This window comes from Mytilus californianus, unplaced genomic scaffold (assembly GCF_021869535.1).
Source record: "Mytilus californianus isolate M0D057914Y unplaced genomic scaffold, xbMytCali1.0.p SCAF_6, whole genome shotgun sequence".
Classification (NCBI taxonomy): domain Eukaryota; kingdom Metazoa; phylum Mollusca; class Bivalvia; order Mytilida; family Mytilidae; genus Mytilus; species Mytilus californianus.
Window position 1 is genome coordinate 97,176,585 of NW_026262712.1, and position 12,669 is coordinate 97,189,253.

Below are 12,669 nucleotides of genomic sequence, written 5' to 3' on the forward strand. Positions count from 1 at the left end.
TCAAATTATAAAAAAAAAACATTTTTATAATATCTTTAACAGGAGTAAAGCTACAACCTTGAGTGACATTGACCTTTACCCTCTACAGAGATTTGCTAAAAATGGCAGCTTGATAGAAGTAGATGGCAATATATTTTGCAGTAATTCATCAAGTGCATCCAGCCGTATTGGTCTAAGTTTGCGTAAAGCTTCATTGGTACGTAATCAAGTGCACCTAGCATTATGGGTTCAAGTTTGTCTAAAGCTTCTCTGCTTCGTTATCATGTGTACCTAGCAATATTGGTCTAAGTTTGTCTAAAGTTTCTCTGGTATGTAAACAACACTTCGTTTTATTTTCTGTTTTGGTAATTATTTCATCAGCCTATAAAATTTTAACCTTCAAATTTTTGAAAGTTTGTATTAATCCAATATAGTCAGATGATCCAAAAAGTTCTTTAAAGTTCTTTAAAACAGAAAGTAGAACGGAGCGTATTTAGATCAATGTAAGCAAAGCTTGGCCGCATGATCTGTATTTTAATCAGACTGAATTCTGCATCAAATTTAGCTGCCGATTTAAAACCTAAACCTATTGTGTTTTGCTATTTTTCAATCCAAGATGGCCAAAAAGACCGATTCTACCTTTAACTTTCATGATAACCTTTTAGCTTTATAGCAAAAGATGCTTTGGATCCTCTACAAAGAGTTTTGTCATCCTTCGTTCACATTTCTGACAGTAACCCGTACGAAATAAATAGTAGGATTCCATCTAGACACTAGTAGGAATGTAGTAGGAATCCACCTAGAATCAAAGATTCTATGTAGAAAGTAGGCGGACAGGGAAAATGAACAAAATTCTGACTGGATTTTTTATTTTCTCCACTAGCAAAATCCTACCATCTAGCTGGAATTTTAAAAGTCTGTATGGATTTTTTTCTGTTTTGAAAATCTTAAGGGGGAATTTGGACAGAAAATATTTTAAGATTATTCATTTTCCTACTACAAGATTCCTACCAGAATTAATTTATTCCTACTAGAAAATCTTTCTACATGGAATCTTTTTAATTATCTTAAACTGGATTCCTGTTTGCTAATGACACAAACTTTACTGTTACTGTGTTAAATGCAAACAAGTTCCAGTTCACAAATTCAAAAGTTGAGGGTAGAAGAATGAAAAGTTGTGTTGTAATCCAATATGCTGCAAGGGTTAAACAAGTACAATATTGAAATATGAGAAAATATCGCTCATGTAGATTGAAGGTAAATTTTATACTTTTAAGATGAAATTTTTGATCTGTTTGCCAATATATTCAGTAATCAGTTAATTCAACAATAGTGCATAATTTTACTCATTAATTGTTCATAACATTTTAATTTCATCTTAGAATCAACATTTTTGCCCATCTACATATATGTTTGGATATATCACAGCTATCTCGTACATTTCAAAAGTCAACTTTTTTAAATGAATATATTCCATGCATTTCCTTTGTTTTTTGTTGTTGTGATTCAAACTTAAATGATTGACCCAGTTGTGTATTTGTGAATATACACTTACATTTTGTATATTTTAAGATTCCTACTAGAAAATATTTTTTTCTAAGTGGAATTTTGAAAAATTCCTGCCAGGTTTTCTAGTAGGAATTTTATTTTCCCGCCGAATTATTCCTGCTAATTTAAATATTTTGGCTTTTTTTCGTGTGGATTCCTACTACTTTCTGACTAGAATATGACTCTTTTCTGGTAGGAATTCAATGCAATATTCCTACTATATTCCTTGTACATTCTGTGTGGAATATTTCATACAGGAGTATGTATGTGATGTTGATACTTCTGTATTATAGATGGAGATGTCATGGGAACCATTAGATATACCAGCCAAAATATTTGATTATGAAGTTGGATTCTCTTTGACAGAAGGAAGTTCGGCGCCTGATATCATGGCGTTTGAGTCGACAAAACAACATGCACATGTCAGGGTGACCCATGCCAATATACCGGATGCCACTGAGATCTACATCATTATAAAAACTATCAGTAAATCTAATGTAGAAGGACTAACTGTACGTTTTGGTCATATGTCATAACTGTAGATATAGTTGATATAGTACAAATGTGTACATAACTGCTTCACGAACAGCGGGCCAGCTGCGGCATTGGTCTTGTTGAATTAAAAGAAGTTGTATATTGAAATTGAAGCCGAAGACATAAATGATTGACAGTGATAAGTTGTGATGTATTGAAAAAGAATACCGGAAATATCATAAATAACATATCAACACTGAACTACACTTGAAAGTTAAACATACCTAAATAATAAAAACAACACAAAAAAATGCATGTCTCATGGTACATGCAATTTAAAGTTCAAGTTGATATTTACTGGTTTTCAAACTCAATTTCATATCTTTCAAGCAATTTGTTTTATCCTTTTTTATTACTTAGTCTAAATGTGTTCATAGTTTATTTATCTTGATGTCTATTTTTTTAAGTGCTTTATATATATATGCATGAAATATTTGCCATTTGATGTTGGGCAAACAACAATCAATATTTTTCAGTGTTAAATGTTTTTTTCAGACACTGGGACCATGTTTTATGGATACAACTCCACCAGATTTTACTGGTTCTATATCTGTATCCCTGTCTGGAGAATATCTGGTAGCCTCCTGGACATCAAATGCTTTTTCAGATAGTGAAGAATTGTTTGATATGGATTACCAGTTTGCTTTAGGTATAGAGAGAATTAACAAATCATATTTATTTTTATTTTCTTGAATTATATGCACTGTGACGGTAATTCAGCTTCACTGACCACATTTTTCGGATAAATGCCAGTTTTCAATGTCTTATAATTCCTTTTATTTACCCCCAGGTGAGGAATTATTCGTTAAGAGAGATCGTTACTAGGGTTTGAACTTAATATTCCTAACAAAATTGTATCAAATAAACTTTTCCAAATGTTAAATGACTTGAATAGTCCAGGTCACAATGACATTGTTTTGGTAAAGGTTTTTTCGTTTGAACTATGATTTTAATTATGTTTCTAGGTCACACACCATATGGAACAGAGATACAAAGCTTTAAACCTGTACAGGGCAGTACAACATGTGTGTTGACCTTATCCCCAACTTGTACAGCTGTTAATATAACGGATCTTGAATGGAATATTCATGGACATCATACATACTATATATCCATTAAAGTGACCAATTCAGCTGGACTGGTCAATATTCAGACATCCACTCCATACATTCATGATGTCATGTTACCTGCAGAGGGAGTTATCCTTGATATTGACACTGAGGTATATATTTTATAGTAAGACTTGGCAAATTATGTCCTTTCCGTGCTATTACTTTTATGTGTATTAACAACTCAACCAATGCTTTTACAGTTTCAATGTGTTGATACTGATGACAAAATAGTGGTCAAGTTCGATATTGGTGATTTGCATTTTTTAATGTTCAGGAGTATTAGTTAAGGAATGACTGTAATATTTTTTCTGTCTATGAAGAAATAACATCAAAAATGTGGTGCACCACATTGTAAAGGTTATTTCGAATAGACAGAAAAAATATTACAGTCAGTCCTCATGATTTAATTCTAAATTCCATTTTTAAGGACCAAATCATGAAAAAAACGTTGATGACGTCATGGTCACATGGCAAAATTATGTCTATGAGCTACTATAAACCGTCCAACCAATGCTCTTATAATTTAAATATGCTGTAACTGATGACAAAATTGTGGTCATGTTGAATATTGACGATTTTCTTTGACGATTTTCAATTTTGCTTTTCAAAAGTAATGGTCCTTTAAATATTGAAAAATAGGCAAAGCATGTGGCAGGTCAATCTAAAAAAAAAACGTAAATGCGCCTTTCAAAATACAGAAATTTCAATTTGACATCCAATTCTTTGTTTAGTTTACTTCATTTCAAGAACAAAATGGAGATACATGAAATGAAGCATAAACACATTTTGAGTTATACAATGTCTTTGTATATGAAAAAAGAGAGCCATACTCTTTATTAATCTCAGAATAATGTGATGCATGCATTAATAAATTTCTGGTTTGTTTTTATATCTTGCAGTCTTTCTCAACGGACATTCCTTTAAAGGTATGTATACAAAGTAAGCTTAACGTTATGTGTTGGAATCATTTACAAATATTCTAAAGGCATTTATTGGTTTATTATGTCAGCCGATCGACAATGTCGGGTGACATATTGCTTTTCCTCTGTTTCTTTTTCCCTATTATTATGTCACCCGAACGACAATGTCGGGTGACATATTGCTTTTCCTCTGTTTCTTTTTCCCTATTATTATTATTATTATTATTATTTTTCTTCCACCTAATTTTGTCCGCCCGTTTTCTCAGAGCCAAAGGAACCAATCTAAATGATGGGGCACTATAACAAGGAAACCTGACTTTCGAGTTGCAGTGCAACTTTTGAACTAGAAAATGGCTGCCGTTACCATGGAAACAGAAAAAATGTGAAAAAAAAAATAAAAATTGCAAATCCATTTAATCTTTCATTATGAGACCCAACTGGATGAAACTTAAATGGAATGTAGCCTGGCATGCCAAGATGTGTTGACCATATTTAGAAATTCCAAAATGGCTGCCATTACCATGGAAACTGGATAAAAATTTACCATTAGCCCCTATGGGAAATTCTTAAAAGTAGCATTTACTCACTTATTATGGTAGGTCAAATTCCATGATTCTTTCATGGTATATTCCTGGTCATCTGCCAAAGTGGCATCTGTCTTTAAAATTTTAGAATCGGTTACTGTTACCATGGAAACAGCACAAATTCAAAAATGTTCAAAAACTTCAAAATGCTCCAAACTTTATGAAACTTAATATTAATGTTAACTGGCAAGTATAAATGAGACTTCTGGCTTTGGAATTTCCAAAATGGCCGCCGTTGCCATGGAAACAGCAAAATTGTGTAAAAATTTAAAAATGCTCCAAATGTTCTGAAAATTTACAGAAAGATGTAAAGCCATGCATATATGTCCATTCACTGTTTAAAATTTTCAAAATGGCTGCCGCTTAGAGGCAATGGGGGGAAGGGTGACATCTGCTATTGCTTGCAATGGCAAATCTAGTTATTATGTCACCCGATCGACAATGTCGGGTGACATATTGCTTTTCCTCTGTTTCTTTGTTATTATTATTATTCTTCCAATGATTTTTGTCCGGCAGTTTTTTTGGAGCCAATGGAACCAATCTTAATGATAGTTCACTATAGTGAGGAACACAAAATTTCGGGTTGCAGTAGGTCTTTAGAACATAAAAAATGGCTGCCGTTACCATGGAAACGGAACAAATGTGAAAAAATCCAGTTTTGGGTTTTGGTGAACTATTTGGATATGCCTAAACTTAGAATCATTATATTGTAATACAATGTAGGTGCAAACTATATACTGGTGTTGGAAGATTTTGGCAATCTTTGGAACTACTATGTTGCCATGGAAACTACACCAAAATTTTGAAAAATATCAAAATGCTCCAAACTTAATGAAACTTCACAGTAACGATGAGCAACATTGGAAGATGTGGCATTTAGAGTTTGAATTTCCAAAATGGCTGCTGTTACCATGGAAACAATGCAGAATGGTCAAAATGCTCCAAAAACTTCAGGGTTTGGTGAATAATTTTGTTATGCTTCAACTTAAAATCATCAAATTTTTATACAATATAGGTGTCTATTATATACAGGTTTTGAATGATTTTGACAATCATTGGAACTACTATGTTACCATGGATACAGGAGCAAAAATTTAAAAAATTTCAGAATGCTTCAAACCTAATGAAACTTCACAATAATGTTGACTGTTGCTGCTCTGTGTTGAAGCGGCAATTGGCGTTGGAATTTCCAAAATGGCTGCTGTTACCATGGAAACAAGGCAAACAAGGAAAAAATTATGCGTAAAATTTGTAAATCCACTAAATGTTCTAAAAAATTACAGAGAGTGAATAGCCATCAGTATATATGTGCATTCACTGTTTAAAATTTTTAAACTGGCTGATATCTAGTGGCAATGGGGGAAGGGTGACATCCGCTATTGCTTGCAATGGCAAATCTAGTTATTATTATTATTATTATTATTTTTCTTCCACCTAATTTTGTCCGCCCGCTTTCTCAGAGCCAAAGCTACAAATCCGAATGATGGTTCACTATAACAAGGAACCCTGACTTTCCAGTTGCAGTGCAACTTTGGAACTAAAAGATGGCTGCCATCACCATGGAAACTGAAAAATGTTGAAAAAATATCATTTTGGTGTTCGCTGAATTATTTGAGAATGCTTAAACTTAAAATCTTTAGATTTTGATACAATGTAGGTGCCCACTATATACTGGTTTGGGATGATTTTGGCAATCATTGGAACTGCTATGTTGCCATGGATACTACACCAAAAATTTCAAAAATATCGAAATGCTCCAAATTTAATAAAACTTCACAGTAACGATGAGCAACATTGGTAGATAAAGAATTTGGCGTTGGAATATCGAAAATGTCTGCCGTTACCATGGAAACAATGCAAAACAGGTCAAAATGCTAAAAAAAACTTAAAGTGGCATTTACTTTCTTAATATGGTAGGTCAAATCCATTGAAATGTTGATGGTTTGTTCCCTCCCATGTACCAATGTGGTATCTGCCAATAAATTTTTTGAATGGTCTCTGTAACCATAGGAACCATCTAAAATGTCTAAAATTTCAAAAATTTCAAAATGCACCAAAATTGATGAAACTTAATATGATTGTTGACTGGCAAGTCTGGATGAGACTTTTGACTTTGGAATTTCCAAAATGGCCACCGTTGCCATGGAAACTGCAAAAATGTCAAAAATTTTCAAAATGCTTTCAAATTAATGAAACTTGATAGGATTGTTAACTGGCAAGTAAAGATGACACTTTTGACTTTGAAATTTTCAAAATGGCTGCCGTTGCCATGGAAACCGCAAAAATGTGAATTTTTAAAAATGCTCTGAATGTACTGAAAATTTACAGAAAGATGTACATGCATATATATATGCATTCACTAAATTTTTTGAAATGGCTGCCGATTAGTGGCAATGGGGGAAGGGTGACATCCGCTATTGCTTGCAATGGCAATTCTAGTTTTCTTTGTTTTTGCTTAATAAAATAAGGAACTTCACCAGTTCATTGTTTAACCAAAAATGAATCTGTTCCATAGATTATGATAGGAAAGCTTCTTTTGAGGTATAGAACCACTAATTAAGGCCCGGTCGGAAAGAACATACAAGAAAGTAGTACATATTTTAAACAAAATAGTTCCTACGCATAGCTGTATCTTTGTCAATAGATGGAATGTTTGGGTAGTTTTGGAATCAAATGAAAGCTTGGGGACTTTGGATCACTGTAGAACCCTTGTTTCTTTTGAATAATAAAGAAGTATATACAATTTTAATAGGAGGGCACATTTGCCCTGTTGGTCAGATCAGAAGTACCTGTTTTTGTACTATCAAACTTCCGGGAACCAGTACGCTCTAATATGCAATTAAAGGTATGTTAGATTTTTCAGCACAAGTCAGGATAAGGTATAGTTTTGACATGAAATAACTGCTACTTTATTTGAACTTAAGACAAAGTAGCCATTAATGCTTGAAATGCAGAATTTAACATAGAAAGCAATGGGGCTATGAATTAGTGGTTGTATACCTTGAACCCTTTTTATGCCGATTATTAGTACATCACTGTCATTGACACATTGTATGTTTAGGACACGGAAGATACAGATTTCCAGAAAGTCACAAGCAGTATGGCTGCCCGTTGGTCAGGATTTGCACATCCTCATTTAGATGTTACCTATAGTTTAAGTATTGGTACTACAATGGGAGGAAGTAATGTTGTGTCTATGAAGGCTGTGGGTACCAGTCTAGCTCATCAGGAAACAGGATTATCTCTGACACCTTATCAGGTAATACTTTTGTTTTAACCAGTATTAATAATTATATTACAACAGAAGCAAATGATCTTATATCTATGAAATATATCGGTACTAGTCTAGCTGATAAGAAAACAGGACTGTCTCTGACACCGTATCAAGTAATGTTCTTTAGTCAGAATAAATATTTGGGTTATTGGATATAAAAAGAAAATGAATACCAGTTCAGCTCACAAGGAGCCTGGACTATCTCTGATAACTTATAAGGTTATAATCACGAATCAATTTAAGTATCCATATTATTGTTAGAAGAATTGATGTTTTATCTGTGAGAAATGTAGTCTAGCTTACTAGAACCCAGTGTGTATCCCAGATATGTAGATTCTATTGTTAATACTTTATAAGATGATTTTTTTTTGATGAACACAAATATTATTTCAGAAACTGTTAGCAAGTTGGTTGTTAGCTCCTTTTTCCAGCTTGTCTACGATTAATTACTTTAAAGTCATATATAAAAATAAGAAGATATTGTATAGTTGCCAATGAGACAACTCTCAACCAAAAACAATGAACGAAATACAGATATGATATCCAGCAACAAACGACAACCACTGACTTTCAGAATTCTTACTTAAAAGTCATTGTAATGTATAGTTAATGGATGTTGAACATCCAGTGTCAAATTCAAGCATATCCAGGACAAGAACATGATCATGTGATATGAATATACACCCTGTTTTGTACTAGGCCAATACTCTAAGCCAGAATTGTAACGTTATAGTTAACAAGGTAACAGTCCCCAGGAAGACATGTCACCCTACCTAAACAAATTATACTGACTCCAATATGATTATTCTTTGTTCTTACTCCTAAATGCAACGTGCTTAGTGGAAAAGCAACAAATATTAATTTACAAGTCTTTGGTTACCCCAGGCTGGGGTTTAATCGCACGACCTTTCACACTCGAGGCGAGCACTCTCACAAGAGACGGCATAGGCAGTTAAGTATATTAGAGGAATATTCTTGTCATGCTTGTTTCTGTATTTTTGTAGACATATTATTTTACTGTGACTGCTGAAAGTTCTGCAGGTAACACAGCTGTATCTTCTGATGGTATTACCATAGTAACAGAAGGTGATATTCTGCCCGGAGTTGTAATCAGTGATGGAGACCCCTGTAATATGACGGGTGAGTATATAATACTAGTACTTGATTTGTGCTATTTTAAGAGAGAAGACTCTGTGTTTTTGAAGTATACAAATGTTAAGATTTTATATTCAACCATAGACCAATCTCGAGTTGTTTTTATGAAGAGTTACAGCGATTGGCCCAAGATAATCGGTATAAATGACGTCATTGAGCAATCGGTCCTTACTGTGACATATTAATATAAGCATTGTGACATAGGACGTGTACAAGAAAGTGCATGAATTTAAAAATTGTCTATGTTTTAGAAAAAAGTAAAATAACAAAAATACCCAACTCCAAGAAAAAATTCAAATCTGAAAATCCCTTATCAAAAGGGCAAAATAAAAACCTCAAACACATCAAACGAATGGAAACAACTGTCATATTCCTGACTTGGTACAGGCATTTCCTTATGTAGAAAATGGTGGATTAAACCTGGTTTTATAGCTAGCTAAACCTCTCACTTGTATGACAGTCGCATACAATTCAATTATATTGAAAACAATGTGTGAACAAAACAAACAGACATAATAGATAAAAATGTCAAAAATAGGGGTACAGCAGCAAAAATAGGTATCTTGTATACATAGGACATTTATGAAAAAATGTGATAAAGCAGAAAACGTCAATGAGACAGCAAACCAATGAGGCTGATTGAGCTTCAACATGCCGTCTTCAACAAAAGATAAGTTATTTACTCATGTATTTTCCACATCATGAAATTTATTTTGTTACAGGCATTGTCGAGTTTTCCTATAAATAGTTAACACTGTCAGAGATACTATTTAAAGTCATTTAGTTGTTTTAAAAGTATATCTAGTGGTCAGTTGTAGGAAATTCTTAAATGTGTTGCGCTATTTCCTTGTGGTTTAAAGGGTATATAGGGTAAAGAATATTTGTTCAAATTGGAATAAATGTCATAGGATTGTTTGAAACAATTTCTCCAAAGAAACATATGATAGGGGGGATAAATATATATTAACACTGCAACTTTGTTTTGCTTTGCCATTATTGTAATTTTGTTCAGCAGTCAACATGAGTGTTGTCTTTTGCAGATCTATTTGTGGACCATCATGAAGAGGTATGTCACTTAATATAGTTGTTAAGATTAACGACCAATGAGTTGAAGATGTAATATTTACTTATTTCATTCCTATTTAAATCAATTTATTTAAAGACAACAACACACATTTAATAGTAAAAGTTCATTCCTTGATGCTAATAAATATATATAATGTTTGCCCGCTTTCCCACTCTCTAAAAAAAGAGAGAATATTTGGGATAGTGAAATAATTCGGGCTAGTCTTTTTTAGCTTCAATAATATGTAATGCAAATTACTAGTTAGCTGAAAATGTCACCAGATATATTACTACTACTAATATAGTACTCCTATTTTTATAGCAATATTTATTTTGCAGGACAACAGAATAAACTGTGAAGAGGAACCTGATTTCCAGTTGTCACTGAATTCACTCAAGGCATACTGGGCAGTACCAAACAATATAAAACCTTATACAACGGATGCCTTTATTGCTGTGGAACAAAGATCAACTGTTGGAAGTATGTTCATTCATAGGTTGAATTTCTTGCAGTAATGTTGGACCATTTTTCAGCTTCAAAATTGTAAGGAAAGGGGAGTTAATTTGATTCACAATATAACTGTCTTTCAGACATTTTCTCTCATCAATTGTGTTTTAATCAAAGTATTAGAAATCAGTAGATATTTTATACTGAAGATTGATTTGTTATTCTTCAGCTTTAAAATTAAACAATCTTTTTTCTTACGGTTCAATTTATTTCTTAATCTTATGAATGTTTCTCCTATTTCACAACAAAGGTGGGAAGAAAGTTTTAATACAGAAATTAGTGATGAAAATTTGGAAAAATATTCATTCACTGGCTTTGAAATGAAAAGCAAACTACAAGCTTTCCAATATAAAATTTTACACAGAATAGTCTCACATAATTATCTTCTTGAAAAATATAAACTTTCCTTAACTAATGAATGTGCCAGTTGTAAAGAAATAGAAACTATAGAGCATAAATTTTTTGAATGTACAAAAATAAAACAAGTTTGGAGAGAATTTTCTAATTGGTGGTATTAGTTTTTGGAGTAAGAATATTTTTGAATAAAGACAGTGTTATTTTTGGTGTATTAAATTCTGATAACTTAGTTTTAAATTATTGTATTCTACAGGCAAAGTATTACATCAATTATGTAAAGAACACACAATAAGACAGACTGTTAATATCTGTGCAAACTTTTCTTAAATTTTTGGAAAGACGTCTGGAAATTTTAGAATATTTATATCTTTCGAAAGACAAACACAAGTCATTTGTTGACAGATGGGGGGATTTATGGAAGTTATTTAATTTATTTTGAATATGATTATATATTTAATGAACTCCAAAGTCTTCTTAAGATGTATCATATACTGTGTATTCACATCCTAAACTTGTAAATTTTTACTATGTCTTAATTGCATAATAACAATAGTATAACAATGCCATAAATGTAATGTCATTCACTTATGTCTTGTAATAATGTATGTATGCACTGTAGTTTGAACACCAAAAAGATCAATAAAATTAAAAAAAAAAAAAAGTCTTTTGTCAAATTGAAAAGAAATTTGTTACAATCAAAACAAAGTTTTGGACCTATTAAGATTCTTTTTAATTGGAAGTTAATTGCGAGCTCTGTAACGTAAGAGGAAAACAGCTGATACATGCATGTGATAAAATAAGACAAACAACAAATCACTAACTTCTCATATGAGACAATGTTTTGAAAAAAAGAAAGTAATTATCATTTATAATTTCATTGTTTGCTAACTACTATTACTCTTTACTTATGATATTTTTGAATATTTTTTTAATGACATGTATATATACTCTTTATTCTCATTTGATATTAATAATTCAATATTAACCAAGGGTCATCTATTTTAGACATATGGACAACCTTTCGTGATTATGTACATGTATCCACAGTTTTTGACATCAGCATAGATGATTTGGTACTCAGTCCAGGTATGAAGTATCGTATAGCACTGACATTGTGTGCCAGGACGTTCTGTTTCTCTCCAGTCAGTACAAATGGTGTCATGGTAATGGCTAATCCTCCGGTTACAGGGGACATAACTGTGGAACATCTAAACACCACAGTAACTGGTGGGGTTGAGAAGGTTTGTACAAAGAAAACTCTTCTAGTATTGTATAATTTTGAAACTGATGCAGATTTAGGAAGTAAATAAAGTAGGTTATTTGGCAGTACAATTTCTTAAACTCGGTTTTATGCAGACCAAAAATTGGACCTTCCTGAGCTGTGCATATTCTTATAATCCAGTGGAAGAAATTATGTTTGGGTGAGAGATTCACTTTCTGACCCAGCATTATATTTTCTGACTTGGGACTAGATAACACCTATGTTGGTATCCCAAACGTACAGTGTTTTACTATTGCCCAAAATGCATGCATGCAGTAATTTCAAAAATAATTTCAGACATTTAAAGTTAAACGCTGAAAACGTTGGTAGGTTTTGGCAAGCAGAAAGGTAACACATTCAGATTGTTATTTT

General features: G+C 32.6%; 1 protein-coding gene across 1 annotated transcript in view; it reads left to right on the top strand.

Moving 5' to 3' along the window:
• Nucleotides 1-12,669, top strand: part of LOC127706680 (uncharacterized) — a 64,952-nt gene that overhangs the window by 22,221 nt on the left and 30,062 nt on the right. Inside the window, exons 15-23 of the mRNA XM_052211338.1 lie at nt 43-196; nt 1,821-2,039; nt 2,557-2,710; nt 3,027-3,283; nt 7,739-7,936; nt 8,956-9,091; nt 10,147-10,172; nt 10,511-10,652; nt 12,084-12,277. Coding sequence (XP_052067298.1) covers nt 43-196; nt 1,821-2,039; nt 2,557-2,710; nt 3,027-3,283; nt 7,739-7,936; nt 8,956-9,091; nt 10,147-10,172; nt 10,511-10,652; nt 12,084-12,277 — 1,480 coding nt within the window. The remainder of the gene's footprint in view (nt 1-42; nt 197-1,820; nt 2,040-2,556; nt 2,711-3,026; nt 3,284-7,738; nt 7,937-8,955; nt 9,092-10,146; nt 10,173-10,510; nt 10,653-12,083; nt 12,278-12,669) is intronic.